The sequence below is a fragment of the Ranitomeya variabilis genome, chromosome 5 (assembly GCF_051348905.1).
Source record: "Ranitomeya variabilis isolate aRanVar5 chromosome 5, aRanVar5.hap1, whole genome shotgun sequence".
NCBI lineage: Eukaryota > Metazoa > Chordata > Amphibia > Anura > Dendrobatidae > Ranitomeya > Ranitomeya variabilis.
Window position 1 is genome coordinate 372,193,955 of NC_135236.1, and position 21,779 is coordinate 372,215,733.

At 43.8% G+C, this 21,779-nt stretch overlaps 1 protein-coding gene across 1 annotated transcript in view; it reads right to left on the bottom strand.

Moving 5' to 3' along the window:
- LOC143776041 (ADP-ribosylation factor-like protein 8B-A) overlaps positions 1 to 21,779 on the bottom strand; it is a 55,092-nt gene that overhangs the window by 21,137 nt on the left and 12,176 nt on the right. The window contains exon 4 of the mRNA XM_077264931.1: positions 21,180 to 21,273. Within this exon, the coding sequence (XP_077121046.1) occupies positions 21,180 to 21,273 (94 nt within the window). The remainder of the gene's footprint in view (positions 1 to 21,179; positions 21,274 to 21,779) is intronic.

The following is a 21,779-nucleotide window of genomic DNA, read 5'->3' on the forward strand; positions in this document are numbered from 1 at the left end:
CCATGCGGTACGCGATCTTGGTGCCAAAGTCGCGTTTCGTATGACGCGTTTAGCGGCATTTTTTCAGCCAATGAAGGAGTGTGGGCAGAGTGATGACATAGGGGTTAGGGGCGTGCACGCCTATCATCATTTTATCGCTTGTGCGTAGCAGGGATTTGCAATGTGTAAAACGAAATTTTCGGGGCTGGGACGGAAGAGAGAGAGAGAGAGAGCGAGAGCGAGAGCAAGAGCGAGAGAGAGAGAATAAAAAGAAAAAAAATATATATAATAATCCCCATTGACGTGCATAGGGTTTCGTGTTCGCAGTAATCGGCCGATTTCGCCCGACTCGACTTTTCAAAAAGTCGGGTTTCGCGAAACATGACTCGACCCTAAAAAAGTCAAAGTCGCTCAACCCTAGATAGGAGGTCACGTCCTGGAAAGCGACGCCCATCGGACTGGACTGGGACCGCCCCTGGGTGAGTATAATCTAACTTCTTTTTCTCATCTTTTAGGATACATCGGGGGCTTATCTACAGCATTCCAGAATGCTGTAGATAAGCCCCTGATGCTGGTGGGCTTAGCTCACCTTCGATTTGGGGGGTGACAGGTTCCCTTTAAATGATTCAGAAATACACTCTATACATTGTTAATGTGGTAAATGACTATTCTAGCTGCAAACGTCTGGTTTGTAATGCAATATCTTCATAGGTGTATAGAGGCCCATTTCCAACAACCATCACTCCAGTGTTCTTATGGCACTTTGTGTTTGCTAACTGTGTAAGAAGGCTAATGGATTTTTAGAATACCCTTGAAAACCCCTGTGTAAGTATGTTAGCACAGCTGAAAACAGTTTGGCTGATTAGAGAACCTATAAACCTGACCTTCCTTTGAGCTAGTTGAGAATCTGGAGCATTACATTTGTTGGTTCCATTAAACTCTCAAAATGGCCAGAAAAAAAGAACTTTCATGTGAAACTCGACAGTCTATTCTTGCAAGAAATTGCCAAGAAACTGAAGGTTTCCTACAATGGTGTGTATTACTCCATTCAGAGGAGAGCACAAACAGGCTCTAACCAGAGTAGAAAGAGAAGTGGGAGGCCCCGCTGCACAACCGAGCAAGTACATTAGAGTCTGTAGTTGGCGGGGGGGGGGGGGTTGGGGGGGAACGATGCCTCACAGATCCTCAACTGGCAGATTCATTAAATAATACACGCGAAACGCCAGTGTCAATGTCTACAGTGTAGAGATGACTTCGGGATGCTGGCCTTCAGGGCAGAGTGGCTAAGAAAGAGCCATATCTAAGACTGGCTAATAAAAGGAAAAGATTAAAATGGGCAAAAGAACAGACATTGGACAGAGGAAGATTGGAAAAAAGTGTTATGGACAGACAAATCCAAGTTTGAAGTGTTTGGATCACACAGAACATTTGTGAGATGCAGAACAACTGAAAAGATGCTGGAAGAGTGCCTGGCGCCATCTGTCAAGCATAGTGGAGGTAATGTGATGGTCTGGAGTTGCTTTGGTGCTGGTAAAGTGGGAGATTTGTACAAGGTAAATGGTATTTTGAATAAGGAAGGCTATCACTCCATTTTGCAACGCCATACCATACCCTGTGGACAGCGCTTGATTGGAGCCAATTTCATCCTACAACAGGACAATGACCCAAAGCACACCTCCAAATTATGCAAGAACCATTTAGGGAAGAAGCAGGCAGCTGGTATTCTATCTGTAATAGAGTAGCCAGCGCAGTCACCAGATTTCAACCCCACTGAGCTGTTGTGGGAGCAGCTTGACCGTATGGTAGGCAAAAAGTGCCCATCAAGCCAAACCAACTTGTGGGAGGAGCTTCTGGCAGCATGGGGTGAAATTTCTCCAGATTACCTCAGCAAATTAACTGCTAGAATGCCAAAGGTCTGCAATGCTGTAAAGGGAACATTCTTTGACAAAAGCAAATTATGAAGGAGAAAATTATTTCAAATAAACTTGTTTTTGAACCTTGTCAATGTCTGGACTAGATATTCAATTCATTTTGCAACTCATTTGATTAATAAAAGTATGAGTTTTCATGGAAAACACAAAATTGTCTGGGTGACCCTAAATTTTGGAACGTTAGTGTATGTAATGGTAAGAACTTGCTAGTTGTACATGAAAATGGTAGTTACCTGCCGATAACGGTATTTCTCTGATCCCATGATGGCACCACGGAGAGAGGGGTCCGCCCCCAGGGACAGGAAACCTACAGATGAAAAAGGGCGTACCTCTCTCCCACATCAGTTGGATTACAGAGCCTTATACAGAACTTCAGCTGCAACTCAATATTTACACAATTTAAACTTAACCTATTAAACTTAACAGAGGCACCGTGACTAAGCTAATGACCAATACTTTATAATGTGCACACCTGTGTGTGAAAAAAAGGGAGGGAATATACGGGTGCCATCATGGGATCAGAGAAATACCGTTATCGGCAGGTAACTACCATTTTCTCTATCCCCATGATGGCACCACGGAGAGATTTGAATAGATAGAGCTATTAGGGAGGGACCACTGCCTCTAGAACCCTTCGCCCAAAGGTAGGATCAGAGGAGGTCAAGTCTAAGCGGTAATGCTTGAAAAATGTAGATTGGGAAGACCAAGTGGCCGCTCTACATATCTGCTGTATTGATGCGCCAGCTCTCTCTGCCCAGGATGATGCCACTGCTCTGGTTGAATGAGCCTTTATGTTCTCTGGGATGGCTGTCCCACAGGATGAGTAGGATAGGGCGATGGCATCTCTTATCCATCTTGCTAATGTTGCTTTCGACGCTTTTTGTCCTTTGCGTGGACCCTGGAAGCAGACAAACAGAGCCCTATCCTTTCTGCACTCCCTAGTGGCTGATAGATACCTAACTAGACACCTTCTTACGTCTAGGGTATGCAGTGTTTTCTCCCCCTCATTTTTTGGTTTGGGACAAAAGGAGGGTAACGAAATTTCCTGCGTTCTGTGAAACTGTGACGCTATTTTAGGGAGATAAGCTGGGTCGGTTTTTAGGATGACTCTGTCATCAAGTATCTGGGTAAAGGGCGGGCATGAAGATAACGCCTGTATATCGCTGACACGGCGGGCTGAGGTTAGAGCCACTAGGAGTGTGGTTTTCAGAGACAGAATTTTTAAAGAGACTTCTGTTAGGGGCTCAAAGGGAGGTTTGGTTAGAGCGTTTAGTACGAGGTTTAGGTCCCATGGGGGAGAGTTGTGGAGGGGAATGGGTCTAGACCTAGATGAGGCTTTAATAAAACGCATGACCCAACGATTTCTGGCCAAATCGTAATTATACAGAGCTGCTAAGGCTGCTACCTGCACCTTTAAAGTACTTGTAGCCAAGCCTCTTTCCAGGCCTTTCTGTAAAAATTCAAGGACTTTCCCAATAGGAATTTCCCCGGATGGGTCTGCCCCTGATACCGATATGAATTTTTTCCACACTTTCCCGTATATTCTAGTGGTTACGGGTTTTCTACTTTGTAACAGGGTGGACACTAAGTTGGGAGAGAACCCTTTGTCTCTTAGTAACCTCCTTTCAAAAGCCACGCTGTCATGTGTAGATTTTTCACGTTGGGGTGAAACACTGGGCCCTGGGACAGAAGTTTCGGAGTGTCTGGTAGAACCCATGGACTTGATATGGACATTTTTCTTAGCCAAGAAAACCATATTCTGCGGGGCCAGAATGGCGCTATTAGTATCACTGTAGACCTCTCCTCCCGAATTTTCCTCAACACTAAGGGGATGAGTGACATTGGAGGGAACGCGTAGGCAAGGTGATAGTTCCAAGGAATTGTCAAAGCGTCTAGAGCTACAGGGTTCCCCCGGGGATCGATTGAGCAGAATGTTTCTACCTTGCGGTTTTGGCTGTTCGCGAATAGGTCTATTACTGGTAGGCCCCAGAGACTCACGATCTCCTCTTCGCTGCCTTCCCCTGCAACACTCACCCGTAGGGCCCGCCGACCCCCGTGGTGGTGCATCAGGGTCGGATAAAAGGGGGGAGAAAACCGGCTGGGCACAGCCGTGACAGGGCGCCCCCTGTCAGGAACCGACCGGCCAGCTCCCTGGAATCCCACGAAGAATCCTTCAGGTACGTCGCTGTAGGTTCCCCGTCAGGGACAGGAAACCAACTGATGTGGGAGAGAGGTACGCCCTTTTTCATCTGTAGGTTTCCTGTCCCTGGGGGCGGACCCCTCTCTCCGTGGTGCCATCATGGGGATAGAGAAAACACAAACGGTATATACGTTATAATAATGCTTCCACAAATGGAGAAGATTCTAAACCAGTATTACCGTATATTGTATAATTAGAAAGAATATACAGTGGACTCCATTTTTAGCACCAATATTACTGTATACAATCCAATACAATGGTAGCAGGCAAAAAAAATTCTCATAATCCAGGAACTCTGATTAGTGGGAGGTCAGCAATCGGAAGTCGCTAGGCCCTACAGTTAGGATGCTACAAATAAAAAAAATAAAAAAAATCTTAAGACAGGTTGTACCAAGTTTTAAGGTTATCTCCTGTCATGGACAGGGTATGATTTCTCGACCACAGGCAGTCGGCTACTGTGACCCTCAGAGCTCCCAAGAACTGGTGCTCTGAAGAGCATGTTTGAATAGCGAGATGGCCGATTATGCACACTGCCACACCATTCATTATGTTTGTGACCACTGAAGATAGCAAAGCACTGCGCTTAGCTGGTCTTTGACATTCCCATTAAAAATGAACGGAGGGCAGTGAGCATGATCAACCACAGTCCCTACTCACAGTCTATGGGACTTCCACAACTAGCAGATTGTTGAGGGAACCAACTGCAGCCAGGTATATATTTTTCTGAAATGCCAGAGCATTTAAGAGACAATAAACTTTGCAAGTCTCTCAGGATGGAACTTTAATCACCAAAAGCAGTGCTGGGAAGAACTGGCCAGGGGAAGAGTTGGGCTGGTCTCTTTAGAGTATGGGCTGCAATTGTCCGTGGTTTGAGCAGCATGGATCAGCTGACTGGTTCTTTATGGGCTTCACAGTCTCATGTTTCATACCCCATCCTGATTTATTATCATAGCAACCATGGTTTCCAGGCAGTATTCATCCATCATGATTTGCCATTTATCCATTGACATAACCATGTATAGATGTTTACACCTTACAACCATACTTCAGATATGCACCAAGAGATTTGTAATCAATCAGTGCACATAAGCTGCCATTGTTTTTGGCAACGTAGAGTCTTTTTTTATACAGGGTGATGAGCTGCCGAGAACCATGATCTTTTGTGTAGCACAAAAAGCCATTTGTTCATGGTCATTGTGCAGAGTAAATTGCACTTAATTCAGGCCTTAACTCAGTACTGCAGGAACTGCCTGCAGCTCTCCTGCTCCACATTTCAGGGGAAGCAGTCAGTCCATGCATCATGTTCTGTACTCTGACGTCTGAATTCGGCTAAAGACTGATTTTTAAGAAACGGATTTCCTCTGTAATAAAAAATAAAATATGAAAGTGGCCAACCCCTTTAATAAATATTTGTAAGGTGATGATGACCAGCATGCTGTGTGCTTAGTGCTGTGTGGCAGTATTAATTGATGACTTTTGTAGAAAAAGGTCAAGTCTTGTTGAATGACAAGGCATCTGTTTGTCACAAGGACCCGTTGTAGAAGAAAAAAAAAAAAACTATACTGCACGGTATGTGTTTGTTTGCAACGTAGCCAGCTAATCATTCCTATACAATTAAACTACACTGCTCGACTGATCCTGAGGGATCTCCTCCCACACCTGGATTAAAGCATCAGTCAACTCCTGGACAGTCTGTGGTACAATAGGGCGTTGGTGGATGGAACGAGACATGATGTCCCAGATGTGCTTGATTGGATTCAGGTCTGGGGAACGAGAAGGCCAGTGCATAGCATCAACACCTTCATCAAGCAGGAACTGCTAACACATCAGCCCCACAAGGCCTAGCTTTGTCAGGCATCAGAAGGAACCCATGGCCTACGGCACCTGCATATGGCCTCACAATGAATCTCATTCTGGTACCTAATGGCATTCAGGCTAGCACATGAAGACATGAAGGGCCATGCTGGGGGGGGGGGGGGGGGGTTTGTTGCAGGCAGAACATTGTCCACGACATCTCCAGACTTTGTCACATGTGCTCAGTGTGAATCTGCTCTCATCTGTGAAGAGCACTGAGTGCCAGTGTCGAATCTGCCAATCTTTGTGTTCTAATAAATGCCAATCACCCTGCATGGTGTTGGGCTGTAAATCACAACACTCACTTGTTGACATCAGGCCCTTATACCATCCTCAAGGAGTACATTTCTGACAGTTTGAGCAGACACATGGATGTTAGTGCACTACATGAGCAACTTATGTGGGTTGTACTGTAGACATCGTCTCATGCTACTGCACCTCTAGGGGTGAGAGAAATGATAAAATGCGAAAGTGACCAAAACAGCCAAAAAAGGATGAGCATAGGGAAATGGTCTGTGGTCACCTCCTGCAGAACCACTCCTTTTAGAGAGGTTGTCTTGCTAATCGCCTATCATTTCTACTTGTTGTATGATCCATTGACAAAAAAGTAGGAACAATTGATTCACAATAGGGGTTGCTTCATAACTGGACAGGTTGATTTCATAGAAGTGTGATTGACTTGGAGTTACCGTATTTTTCGGACTATAGGACGCACCGGACTATAAGGCGCACCCAGGTTTTAGAGGTGGAAAATAGGGAAAAAAAATATTTGAAGCAAAAAAATGTGGTAAAATATTTAATAACATAAATAACATACTATTATATGTGGTGTTATTATATATAATAGTATGTTATTATGTTGGAAGCTGCGGGACCAGTGTGGTGTCTGTGAAGTACTATATGAAGACGCTGGAGGGTGAGTATAAGAATGGGGGCACAGGGCTTATATTGAAAGCACCACTCCAGCACTGCAAATAACACTGGAGTGCTGCTTTAAAATCCCATGGGAGAACTATAACTCCCAGCATGTCCTGCAGATCCTATGACATGCTGGGAGTTATAGTTCACCACAGGAGTGGCAGAGTGCTTTATTGTGTATTGTAAAGACTAACCTCTTAATTGTGGCAGCCTGCCAGCCACTGTGGTGAGGTAAAGGCATCCCATGGCTGCACACACAGAGCCCTCCCTCTTGTTGCCTCTCCACAGCACAGGTTATGAGGAAGCTGCAGATTCTAGTGGAGAGCCTGAAGGACCTGTGATGATGTCAAGAAGAGGGAGGGCTCTGTGCTGCCATGTGATGCTCCAGCCCGCCCACTTCTGACATCATCACAGGTCCTGTTTGTGCACAACACTCGGCGTCCAAGCATGGCAGGCAGGTACGCAGCGATCTCCTCTCTCCTCTGGCCCCTGCTGCTGCCTCCTCCCCAGGACACACAAATATCCCTAGCTGCTGCAGGAGTCAGTGCTGAGGAATCTGTGTGTGTCGCTGCTTAAGTGCAGCATTCATTTGCTGCTCCCGGCTCACCGCTCAGCTGATCGGGCGGGGAGCAGCTAATAAATATTCACTGCACTTAATTAGCGGGGCCATGTGCTTTCCCCAGCAGCTGATTCTGGCAGCGGGGACATCCTGAAGTGGGATAACAGTGCGATCCCACTCGCTGCTGCCCCCCTCCCCACATGCTATATCCGTACTATAAGACGCACCCACACTTTCCTCCCAAATTTGGAGGAAAAAAGTGCGTCTTATAGTCCGAAAAATACGGTACATTGTGTTTAAGCCTGCCATATATCTTTTTGAGACAGAGGCCTAAATGCCACACTTTTGATGTACATCTGATTTCTTCGATTAACCCCTTTGAGACGAAGCCTGTTTTCACCTTAAAGGGAACCTGTCACCTGAATTTGGCGGGACCAGTTTTGGGTCATACGGGCGGGGTTTTCGGGTGTTTGATTCACCCTTTCCTTACCCGCTGGCTGCATGCTGGCCGCAATATTGGATTGAAGTTCATTCTCTGTCCTCCGGAGTACACGTCAGTGCAAGGCAATATTGCCTTGCGCTGGCGTGTACTCCGGAGGACAGAGAATGAACTTCAATCCAGTATTGCGGCCAGCATGCAGCCAGCGGGTAAGGAAAGGGTGAATCAAACACCCGAAAACCCCGCCCGTATGACCCAAAACTGGTCCCGCCAAATTCAGGTGACAGGTTCCCTTTAATGACCAGGCCAATTTTTACAATTCTGACCACTGTCACTTTATGAGGTCATAACTCAAACGCTTTAACAGATCCCGGTGATTCTGAGAATGTTTTCTCGTGACAAATTGTACTTTATGACAACGGTGACATTTCTTCTATATGACTTGCGTTTATTTATGAAAAAATAAATAAAAAAAAAAAAATGGAAATTTGGCTAAAATTTTGCAAATTTTCAAACTTATTTTCTATGCCCTTAAATCAGAGAGTCATATCGCACAAAATAGTTAATAAAATTTCCCACGTCTACTTTACATCAGCACAATTTTGGAAACAATTTTTTTTTTGTTAGGAAGTTAAGGGTTAAAAGTTGACCAGCGATTTTTCATTTTAACAAATTTTACAAAACCATATTTTAAAGGGAATCTGTCACCCCATTTTATGCCTATAAGCCAAGGCCACCGCCATTAGGGGCTTATCTACAGCATTCTGTAATGCTGTAGATAAGCCCCCAATGTAACCTGAAAGAGCAACAAGTTAGATTATACTCACCCAGGGGCGGTCCGGTCCGATGGGTGTCACAGTCCGGGTCTGACACTTCCCATCTTCATGCAATGACGTCCTCTTCTTTGCTTGATGTCGCAGCTCCTGCGCAGGCGTAATCTGCCCTGTTGAGGGCAGAGCAAAGTACTGCAGTGCGCAGGCGCCGGGAAAGGTCAGAGAGGTCCGACGCAGATGTTCATAGACTAGTTTGTGGATTCCATATAAAGAGCCCCTAAGTGCCAGAAGTGCAGAATCCCCCCCAATTGACCCCATTTTGGAAATTATAACCCTTTGGAAATTTATCTACAGATGTATTAATGATTTCGACTCCATGTGTGTTTTCCAGAAACAAAATGTTTTCCAGAAGAAAATTGCAAACTTCCGTTTTAGAGACCAGTACATTATGCCCAGGTCATGCTTCTGGAGACTCGCACCTGTAAATTAGGTGGGCTCTCATCACTACAGAAATGCCAAACATATGGGCGCTAAATGTGGTTTAGGCACACTGCAGCTCAGAAGGGAGGGGGGGCATTTGGAGATGGAAGCGGAGAATTTGCTGAATTTCATTTGGCGGCTGAGGAGCCATTTCGCTTTTCCAGAGCCTTTGTGCTACCAGTAACGTGGAAGCCCCTATATTTCCGTTAACAAATGACAGACCTGAGTGAGGACTTGCTTTTTGTGGATTGAGTGGAAGCTTTTATTGGGAACATTTTACATAACATTTGGGATCACAGTTATCCGGCGCTCTACACTGACCACTTACTTTGGGGTTTCCACCTACTGTAAATCTCTGAGTAACTTGATTCAAATGAAACCCCGTTGGATCCATTCACTATAATGAGGCAGCAGAGCTACTCTGGACTCCGTTTGGAATCTGTTCCGCGGTGTCCTTTTCAGAAGTGCACAAAACTGTGGCAGACGGCTCTTTTATGCAATCCTAAATGGACGGACACCACCGGATAACAGGTCAAATGGTGCCCACAGTGTCTCCATTTGCCTCATTATAGGGAATCTTCAGCCAGAGGTTCTGCCTGAATCACATATTTCAGAGATTTACATGGAAACTCCGATGCAAGCACAGAATAAATGTGTGTGACGAGCCTTACTGCGAGCTTTGGGAGGCAGAATGAAAAAAATAAATACATACATACATACATACATACATACATGTGAAGGTTTTTTTTTTGTTTTTTTTAACACCATTCCTCGTGTGGTATAAGGGTATGTGCACACGTACAATGGTCCACTGTGGATTTTTCCACAGCGGATTTAATAAATCCGCAGGGCAAGTGTACTGCTTTTTTCCTGCGGATTTACTGAGGTTTTTGTGCGGATTCCACTGCGGTTTTACACCTGCGGTTTTCTATTATGGAGCAGGTGTAAAACCGCTGCGGAATCTGCACAAAGAATTGACATGCTGCGGAATGTAAACCGCTGCGTTTGTGCGTTTTTTTCCGCAGCATGTGCACTGAGGATTGCGTTTCCCATAGGTTTACATTGTACTGTAAACGCATGGGAAACGCTGCAGATCCGCATCAAAATCCGCAGTATGTGCACATAGCCTCAGTGATTAGGTGACTTTATTCTTTGGGTCAGTGCGATTACAGCGATACCAGATTTATATCGGGTTTTTTAGGTTTGGCAGCTGTCACACACTAAAAGACGCTTTTTATTGCGAAAACAAGTTTGTGTCACCATAATTTGAGAGCTATATTTTTTTTTTTATATTTCAGCCGACAGTCATGTGAGGTCTCGTTTTTTGCGGGACGAGCTGACGTTTCTATTGGTACCATTTTTGAGCACGTCATTCTTTGATCACTTTCTATTCTGATTTTTGGGAGACAGAATGAACAAAAACCAGCAATTCCGATTCAGGAATTGTGTTTTTTTTTTTTTTCTAAATACCGTTCCGCAAGTGGTAAAATGTATTCTTCAGGTCAGTACGATTGCAGCAATACGTCATTTATATATTTTTTCATGTTTTGGCGCTTTTACACAAAAAAAAACTATTGTATAGAAAAAAACTATTTCTGCATTGCTTTAGTCTGAGAGTTATAACTTATTTTTCTGCTGATGAAGCTGTATGGTGGCTTGTTATTTGCGGGACAAGATGAAGTTTTCAGCAGTTCCATTTTTATTTATAAACAAATAAATAATTAACCACAAGGCGCTGCACTGGAGCCTGAAAATAATTTGCAGCAAATATGAGGATGAAAACCACTCAATTCATCCAGGGAATAAATAATGTCAAAATATTAAAAATATTTGCGCTAAAATTTCAGTGAAAAATAAATATAAACATGACAAGGAGTGCAAGAGGTAACAGACAGACGGAGTACAAAGTGCTCTGCCCTATAATATCTTACAAACACATGCTTGTATGGCTAGGATGGCTACCAATGTTCTGTCACTCACAATGACAGCTGAAGTCACACAGCGGTGAGGATGCAATATCCAAATATTAAAAATATTAATGCTAAAATCTCAATAAAAATGTGTAAACATAACACCGTAATTAACCTTTTGTAGGTAATGACATGGGTGCAAGGCGGTAATACCTCACTCTTGTAGACTGTATAAAGATATTCACCCCTGCATCATGGAAGGTCCTTCAGGCGGCTTCCGTTCGTTTTCAGTGTCCCAGTTAAGTAAAATCTCACTCCTTTTTTTCCAGATAGGCCAAAAAAAAAAAACACGAAAAAGGGGCTGTAGGGGCGGGAAATCAACCAAAAAAAAAGAGGAAATTATGCCAGTACCAGGAGGATATCCCAACCCAAGTAGAACAAAAGATTTTTAATTTAAGTGATCATGTATTGAATGAAAATGAGATTTGTCTATTGAATAAGGGCCTTAAATATGCACCAAGTTTGATAAGTTCCAAGCATTTATTGGGATTAAACAATTTATGAGGAAACTAGCAATTAAAAAGTATTATATAAAAAAGAAAATAAGCCGGGAAAATAATGATGGTTCTATAGACACATTTGACCCATATAACCATACTACCTTAAGAAAGAGATCTAATTTTAACCCCATCCAAGAGTACTCCAAGCATTTGATGCCTTTCAGAATAATGTCATACGTGACATTAGGAGTATTTCAAACAAAAAGTGTTTCAAATTCAAATATAACTTATCTAACCAAGAACGCAATGCGATCCAGCGAATTCAAAACAATAAAAATATTACTATCAGACCGGCTGATATAGGCGGTGGGATAGTGGTTCTGAACACGGACGACTACAACAAAGAATCATTGCGTGTTGGGGGATACATGTACCTATAAAACGCTTGAGGCAGACCCAACAAGTCAATATTTGGGGGAAATGCAGAATTTAATCAAAACTGGTTTTCAAAAGGGGTTTCTGAACAAAAATGAGTTCGATTTTATTAATATCACTCACCCCAGAAAGCCGTATTTTTATTATTTACCAAAAGTGCATAAAGACCCCATACATCCACCTGGCAGACCGATTATCTCAGCTATAGGGGGCCTTACATCTAACCTCTCTAGATTTGTGGACTGTCATCTTCAGAAATTATGTCCTGAGCTCCCATCCTACCTGAAGTTCACATATTTTAAATATTTTACAGAATATATCATGGGAGGAACATTACATAATAGGGACCTTAGATATCACCTCACTATACACCGTAATTGAACATAAAAAAGGGTGCGAAGCAGTACGGCATTTTATGACTAACAACAGTCAGATACTAGAGGATCAAACCTCCTTTATTTTAGACTGTATAGATTTTATACTAACACAATTATTTTAAATTTGGGGCACACTACTACTCCCAGGAGTGGGGTACTGCCATGGGTACCAGGTTCGCCCCCAGTTATGCCAACCTATACGTTGGTAGGTGGGAAGAAGAAACCATTTTCCATCAGGGCATACTGCGGGCGGGCCTGGTCCTATGGCAGAGATTTATAGACGACATCATATTCATATGGTCAGGTGGTCCCCTTTTATTAAATAATTTTATTGACGAATTAAATAAAAATGAGTATTTTTAAAAATTTACGGCCATGACCAGTAATAAAGAAATCAACTTTTTAGATCTAAAATTTTTTGTAGAAAATAGCACAATCCAGACTCCGATATACCACAAACCCACCGATTCTAACAACTATATCGCCCTGGACAGTTGCCACCTTCCAAGTTGGCTACTGAATGTCCCGAAAAGCCAATTTATAAGAGCTCATAGAAACTGCTCAAGGCCGGAGGATTATGACATGGAAGCAGATATGTTAGTGGAGAGATTTGAGACTAAAAGGTTATGACAAGCAACTCTTAACGGCAACTAAGAATCAGGTTGGAGAATATCCACGTGAGAAACTTAACTCAGAAGGAAAAAAATATTAGCAAAAGATGGGAAATTGGTGAAATTCCAATTATAACACAATACAATTCCAATAGCAAATTTTTGAATAAGATTGTCAGCAAACATTGGAATATTTTGAAGGAGGACAAGGTAATTGGGGAATTATTATCCATTCGTCCAAGATTTGTCTATAAAAAAGCCAATAACTTAGGTAATATTATAGCCCCCACTAGTGGCAGATCTTGGAATACGTTCAATTCAGTTTTATCCCAACGCCCTAACGGGTTTTTTTCCTTGTAAAAAAATTTTTACCATGCAGGAAACTGAGAACAAAAAAGCAAATCTCAATCTCCAATAAATCAGCGGTAATGAACATCAAAGATTTTATCACTTGTTCTACTAAAGGCATAATATAAGGCCTAACTTGTCCCTGTGGCAAACTATATATAGGCCGGACCATAAGTCCAATGCATGTCAGGATTGGAGAACACTTGCGGAACATCAGCAATAAGTTCATGGGACACCCTTTATCTATGCATTTTGCGAAACACCATGGTGGCTCATTGAAGAACATCAGGGTCACTGGACTTAAAATAGTTAAAAAGGACGGACGTGGTGGTAACTTTATTCATCAAATGTGCCGGGCGTAAACCAAATGCATTTTTGAAATTAATACCCTGGCACCACATGGTTTAAATAACGAAGTAGAATTGTTGGCCTTTAACTTATGACCTGATCAGCAAGAAATCCGGCATTCTATACAAGGCACACACCATGCATATCGTACCATCCCTGAGGAAGGAATCAGAGATTCCGAAACGCGTCGGTAAAGTTTGGTACGGTGTGCGCTCTCTTAGCCGGTCACGTGACTCATCACGTGACAGTGACGTCACGCAAGGTCCTGCAGCCACGCTGCGCCTTGTCGGCTCTATCTTAGGATTGAGCCTTCTTGCCTGTGCACGGCTGATTTGCTTCATCTCTGGGAGGTACGCCTGTCACCGGCCAGGACGGCGACACCCGGACAATCATTCTTCTTTTTTAAATATCACAATATCTACTGCCTCCGGCATTTTACTTAACTGGGACACTGAAAACGAACGGAAGCCGCCTGAAGGACCTTCCATTTTTATCCATCTTTTTGATAGCATTTTATTGCACTTTTTGTTTGGCGGTATGATGATAAAGCGTTGTTTTTTGCCTCCTTTATTTTTGTCACGGCGCAATCACGATGTCCTGATGGAAGAGTGCAGGGAGCCCCCTCCCTGCGCGATGCTTCTGTATGCTGCTGTCACTACAGACAGTGGCATCAGAGAGGTTAAATGGTCGCGATCAGTGCTAGCAACGACCGTGGGCATTGTTGTGGGGTGTCAGCTGTCACATACAACGAACACGAAACTGAGGGTGCTCTGTGCATGCTCGGTTTCACCCCCTTATTTGCATACCCCACCAAACTCAATGGTAATTATAAAATTACAAAAAAAAAAATCCAAAGTGGTAGAATTTTTTCTTAAAACTTTTCATCAATGAAAAAAAAAAAACAGCTGTAAAATTTCAGCCACTTGTGGCATTTATTGAGCAAAATGTAACAAAAGAAAATATAGCAAGTACAGATGCTGATAGCTTACAGCTTGTTATACACCAATGCTAATGGGCTCCACCTTTTCCTTCTAACCCAATCCCCATTGCCACTGTCAAGCTAAATTAAAACATGTCCATCAAAATGTTTATTTACTCAATATATTGCAATCATACATATAATATGATTGCAATATATTGAGTGGATAAAAATGTACACTGCTCAATTTTCCCTTCAACCCTGCTAACTTTCCTCTTTTCCATTAGGTCTATGACATCACGTGATTAAACAGACCAGCTGAATCCTTCTAAGCTCTATGAAGAAACAAAGAAGTTTTCTCTTACCCCCATGACGGCACCACGGAGAGAGAGGGATCCGCCCTCAGGGACAGGAAACCCACAGGTTAAAAAGGCGGGACCTCTCTTCCACCTCAGTTCGGTTTCCTGTCCCTGACGGGGAACCTACAGGTGAACATACCTGCATCACGGGATACCGGGGACCATCTGACCGGATTCAAGCACCGGGGGGCCCTGCCGCGGTCAAGGTGGATCTTCGTCCCCGAGGGCACAATCCGGGGTCGGCGGGCCCCGAGTAGGTGCAGGGAAGAGGCAGTGAAGGGGAATCCGGTCTGCCTCTGCCCTTTTATCACACGACCGGTAATAGGTAGCAGCGGCTACCTGGTAAATTACCGCCGGTCTGGGGCCCTGGGGGGAAGGGGGGGGATGGTGGCAGCGGCCACCGACAGGAACAGACGATATGGAGGCAGAGGCGGCTGCAGCGGCACTTCCGATACCCCCAGGCGCCGGCGGCCAGCATGGCGGCAGAGGCTCTAGTGGCGCGCGAGACTGGCCGCAGTTTAGTGCGCAGGCGCAGCGGGAGTACTTCCGGGTCAGCGCAGGGGCGCCTGGAAACCGGAAGCTAATGGTACTGCGGGCGGGGGATTTAAACAGCTGAGCAGCCTGGAATCGCTGCTCAGCTATTTTCACCATGAGTGGATCAGAACAACCCGCAGAAGAAATTCTGCAACCCCTACCGAAAAAACGGCCGCAGCAGGACCCGCAACCACAGCCTACTCAGCGCCACAGCTCTGGATCACAACGCAGCAGAGGCTCCAGTGGATCCAGAAGGAAGGCAACGGTTCAAATTGAGGACGCATCTCCAAGACCTGAACCGCTACCTCCCTCATATCAGGAGGGTAAGTGAACTCCGTGAATGTACATATTCTAAATGGGGTTTTTTGTTGTGTCCCTAGGGAAAGAAATGTACGGGGAAAACTAAGCACAAAGTGTGTGCAATCTGCTCTGCAGATTTACCTACCACATGGGTCAAAAAACTCTGTGCGATTTGCATAGAGAGAACTTTAAGTGAAGAATCCCCAAGATTTGTATCCGACCTTAAAGAACTGATTAAATCTCAGGTGGAAGATGCGTTGGAAAACGCAAAAAGCCTTAAAAGGAAACGCAAATAGAGACGTAAATCCCCGGATCCCAGTTCTAGTGAGGACCACAGTATCCAATATAGTTCTGATAGTTCCCTGTCCTCTTCATCATCCTCGACATCGTCAGAGAGTGGTCGTAACTGTTTCCCTATGGAAGAAACAGATGCGCTAATAAAAGCGGTTAGACAACTATGGGGCTGGCAGACACTCGGTCTAAAAAAACGGCAGAAGATCTTATATTCAGCGGCTTAGAGCAGAGAAAATGTCGGGCATTTCCGTTGAACGAAAAAATACAGACCCTAATAATAAAAAAAAAAATAAAAAAAAAAAAGAGTGGAAGAGGCCAGACAAGAAAGTCCTCCTAGCTCCAAAGAGGAAATATCTGTTCGACGACCCTGCATGTTCTTCTTGGGGAAAAGCACCTAAAATAGATGTCGCTATTGCGAAGGCCTCTAAAAAAAATTTGCGTTACCCTTTGAGGATATGGGGACCCTTAAGGACCCTATGGACAAGAAGGCCGAGGTGTTCTTAAAAGGCTCCTGGGAAGTAGCTAGAGGGGGTTTAAAACCAGGAATAGCCGCTACATGCACGGCAAGAGCATTGATGGTGTGGCTGGACCACCTAGAGTCTCAGTTGAGGAACAAAACCTCGCGGGAAACAATATTGGATTCTGTGTCGGTAATGAGGGGTGCTACTGCATATTTGGCAGACGCTTCCATAGACTCTGAGACTGACGGCAAGGTCAGCTTCATTTTCAAATGCAGCCAGAAAAGCATTATGGCTCAAATGCTGGCCAGGAGACCTACAAACAAAAGCAAAATTATGCTCCATACCATGTGAGGGAGAATTTTTGTTTGGGCCTACCCTAGATGACATCCTCGAGAAGGCCGTAGACAAAAAGAAAGCCTTCCCAGGGTTTCTTAACCAATCTTACAAACGGCCCTTTTGGGGTAGGAAGTTCATGCGTAAACGCCCTCCAAAAAAACAAAAAGAAGGATGGGAAGATAAAAGATTTAAAGGCAGAGGCTTCATGTTTAACAAACCGGACAACAAGAAGCAATCCCAATGAAGGTGCGCCCCAGGTGGGAGGAAGACTAACATACTTCCTTCAAGCCTGGGAAAAAAAATATCAGGGAGCGTGTGGACACTGAGTATAATAAGAACAGGTCTAAAATTGAGATTCTATACAATGCCACACAACCATTTTGTGATAACACCACAGAGAAAATCAGAGGTCGAACAACTGGCCCTACAAAAGGAAATATACAGTCTCCTCGCATAGAATAAAAACCTGTGTCAGATGATCCCTTCATCCGTCTTGTTTCATGACTGCAGTCGATCTGAAAGACGCATACTATCATGTGCCTATCCATCCCAGTTACCAGAAATACCTCAGAGTGGCGGTGATAATGCAAGGGGAACTGAAACATCAGTTCAGAGCTCTCCCATTCGGCCTTGCTATAGCCCCGAGAGTATTTATGAAACTGATGGCAGAAGTGATGGCCCATATAAGGGAGCAAGACGTGCTAATAGTCCCATATCTGGACGATCTCCTGGTAGTGGGCAGATCCTCACACCATTGCAGTCAACAGCTAGACAAGGTGATGACAGCCTTGTCAAATTTGGGTTGGATGTTGAATCTAGAGAAATCCAGAATTATTCCAGTACAAATACAACAGTACTTAGGAATAATGATAGATTCGACAAAACAAGAATGTCGTCTTCAAGGAACGAAAGTTACCAACATGATACAACTAATAACTCAAATAAGGCTTTCTCCAGTCATCACTTTATGGAAGGCAATGTCTGTGTTAGGGTCAATGACAGCCTGTATGCCAGCAGTCCAATGGGTCCAGTACCACTCCAGAGATTTCCAGTGGGAGATACTAGAAGCACAACTCCGATTAAAAGGGGATTTAGAAAGTCTCCTCACGAACAATATGTTCCCTAGGTTGGTGGATAGACCCGACCAACTTAACCAGGGGGGTTCCATGGGTATGGCCAGTTTTGGTAACCCTAACCACGGATGCGAGCCCATGGGGTTGGGGGGGCTCATTTGAAAGATCAAATTGCCCAAAGCCCTTGGTCAGAAACAGAAAAACTATGTTCAAACATGAAAGAACTCTTGGCGGTAAAATACGCACTCGAACACTTCCTAGTTTTCGTCCGCTCCCATCATGTAAGAGTACTATCAGACAACAGGGTGGTGGCGGCATACCTCAATCACCAGGGGGAGGGAACAAGATCCCGCTCGTTGATGGAAGTGACAAAATCTATCTTGACATTGGCAGAAACAAATCTGTCTTCTCTGTCAGCCCTTCACATCAAAGGGACAGAGAACCAGGCGGCAGATTTTTTAAGCAGAACACTGTTAAGACAGGGGGAATGGGAGTTGAACCAAGAGATATTCAACAGCATTGTAGCTTGCTGGGGAGTACCAGAAATAGTTTGCGAACAAATCTATCTAAACCGGAAAACACAGGCATTTTGCTCAATCGACCCACGGGGGAACCCAGTGACCCTAGATCAGAGGTGTCAAACTGCATTCCTCGAGGGCCGCCAACAGGTCATGTTTTCAGGATTTCCTTGTATTGCACAGGTGACAATTTAATCACCTGCACAGAATGATTCCAGCACCTTGTGGAATGCTAAGGAAATCCTGAAAACATGACCTGTTGGCGGCCCTCGAGGAATGCAGTTTGACACCTCTGCCCTAGATGCTTTTCTGATTCCCTGGAACTTCCAACTGGCTTATGCCTTTCCTCCGATAGCATTAATTCCATTAGTTCTGAGGAAAATCCGGGAGGACAGGGCAAGAGTGATTATGATAGCCCCGTTCTGGCCAAAGAGTGTGTGGTTTCCATGGTTACGCTTGATGTCGGTAACAGAGCCATGGGTTCTCCCGGACATCCCAAATCTTCTACGCCAAGGGCCAATAAACCATCCACGAGTAAAAAACCTACACATGACAGCATGGAATTTGAGAGGGAACTTTTAGCAAAAAAGGGGTTTTCCCTCAAATTTAATTTCAACACTCTTGTCCAGTAGGAAACCAGTAACTACCAGAGCATATGGCAAGGTCTGGAAGAAGTTCCTCTCTAATCCAAATGTCAGTGTGTTGGGGAAAATCCCAATTAAGGAAGTGCTAGAATTCCTTCAGAAAGGATTAGAAAAAGGGTTAGAAACAAGTACCCTTAAAGTTCAAATTGTAGCATTGGGTGCCTTATACAACTGTGACCTAGCAGGGAATCACTGGATAAAAAGGTTTGTAAAAGCCTCAATTAGGTCTAAACCAGTCATACACCACACTTCGCCTCCCTGGGACCTAAACCTGGTACTTTCTGCACTCACGAAAGCGCCTTTTGAACCCTTGTCTCAAGCTTCCTTAAAGATAATCTCCCTGAAAACCTCTCTCCTGGTAGCATTAACCTCAGGACGCAGAATTAGTGACTTGCAGGCTCTCTCAGCTTACCCGCCTCTAACCCAGATACTAGAGGATAGAGTAGTCCTTAGGACTGACCCGTCTTACCTGCCCAAGGTAGCATCACGTTTTCATAGATCTCAGCAAATATCCTTACCATCGTTTTGCCCAAATCCCAAAAACGAAAAAGAGAAGTCCCTACACACACTAGATCTTAAGAGATGCTTGACCCAATATATAACAGCCACAATGGAGTGTAGGAAAGACAGGTCTCTGTTTGTATGTTTTCAGGGTCCAAATAAAGGGCACAAAGCGTCAAAAGCAACATTGGCGAGATGGGTAAGGGAGGCTATCACTCTAGCATACGCCTCGTCCAATGAAGCCGCTCCAGAAGGGATCAAAGCTCATTCAACCAGATCGATATCAACCTCTTGGGCAGAGCGGGCAGGAGCATCGATCAACCAGATATGTAGAGCAGCCACTTGGTCTTCTCCCTCTACATTTTTCAAACACTACCAACTGGACCGATCCTGCTCTTCAGACCTAACCTTTGGTAGGAGGGTTCTGGAGGCAGTAATCCCACCCTAATATACATTCTATGAAATTCTCTCCGTGGTGCCGTCATGGGGGTAAGAGAATATCGTAGTTACTCACCGATGACGGTATATCTCTGATCCCATGACGGCACCCGTATATTCCCTCCTTTTCACGTGTGGGTGTGCACACTACTAATGTTTAGTCACGAGGTGCCGCAAAAAAAAAAAAAGAAAGATTTAATTATTTTGTTGTTTAATAACCATTTAAGTTACAGCTGAAGTCCTGGCAAGGCTCTGTAAACCAAACTGAGGTGGAAGAGAGGTCCAGCCTTTTTAACCTGTGGGTTTCCTGTCCCTGAGGGCAGATCCCTCTCTCTCCGTGGTGCCGTCATGGGATCAGAGAGATACCGTTATCGGTGAGTAACTACGATATTCCCCTGCATGAGTCAGCAGTAGAACTACAATTCTACTCACTGCAATGTCCTCTGGCAGGAGAGAGGAGTGGAGCAGCTGGGTCAGGAGTTGAAGAGAGATGACTCCTGCAGGGAAAAGAGACTTGTTTCTACATAGAGCTTAGAACAGTGCTTCCCAAACTCCAGTCCTCACAGCCGCCAACAGGTCAGGTTTTCAGGATTTTCTTCATATTGCACAGGTGATGTAAAAATTATCAGGGCATCAGAACTTATCACAGGTCCGCACACCTGTGCAATATTAAGAAAATCTTAACAAGATGATCCATTGAGGGCTGTGAGGACTGGAGTTTGGGAACCACTGCATAGAAGGATTCAGCTTGTCAGTTTTTAATCAGGTCATAGACCTAATAGAAAAAAAGAATTAACTGGTTAGAAAGGAAAAATTAGAAGTTTTAAGTACACAGTGCTATGTAATATGATGGTTGCAATAGATTACAAAAATACAAACTTTGATGCGAGGGGCTTCTTTAAGAAAACCAGAGGATAAGATCAATGTAAAGCCATCTACATAGTCATTGTAAAATATACAGGATCAAGTTGTACTTGTACGTGGATGTACACGAAAACAAAACACGAGATGGACCTATACCTCTGGGAGCTGAACCAGGGTGTATATATACACATACATACACACAGAACTATATTGCAAGAGTGCATTCTTCTACATATATTTTGGAGTGGCCTTATAGCTGCGCACACACACACTTACCGGGATACCGTGCAACTGTGGCTTGTCAAGCAAGTTGTGCAATTCATATTTTGACGCTTCCACTTTATCCAAGTCTGCTGCATCTACCATGTACCTACAGAAAAGAAAGGGGAGGGAGGAGAAAAAAAAAAAAAAATGAATCTTATGGTAATTGTCATACATCTTGACTTCATCAGTAGTTTGACAATAACTCTGTGAGGTTGGCTAACCCATTAGTGATAACTTTGGCCTGTCGCCAAGCTCTATTTTTCTAATCTAACTAAAAACTAAAGCAATACAGCAAGGACTAAATACCAAAAAATAATATCGAAGCATAGAATTATTAAAATGTGCCTTTATTTATGGGAATGGCAATGGTTACAATATATAAAAAATAAATTTTTTAAAAAAAATATAACAGATTAACATTAACAAAATTGCGCGGCACCAGGTATAATTATCGTTCCTTAATTATCCCCTTATTACTGTTTCAGAATATACAGGTCCTTCTCAAAAAATTAGCATATAGTGTTAAATTTCATTATTTACCATAATGTAATGATTACAATTAAACTTTCATATATTATAGATTCATTATCCACCAACTGAAATTTGTCAGGT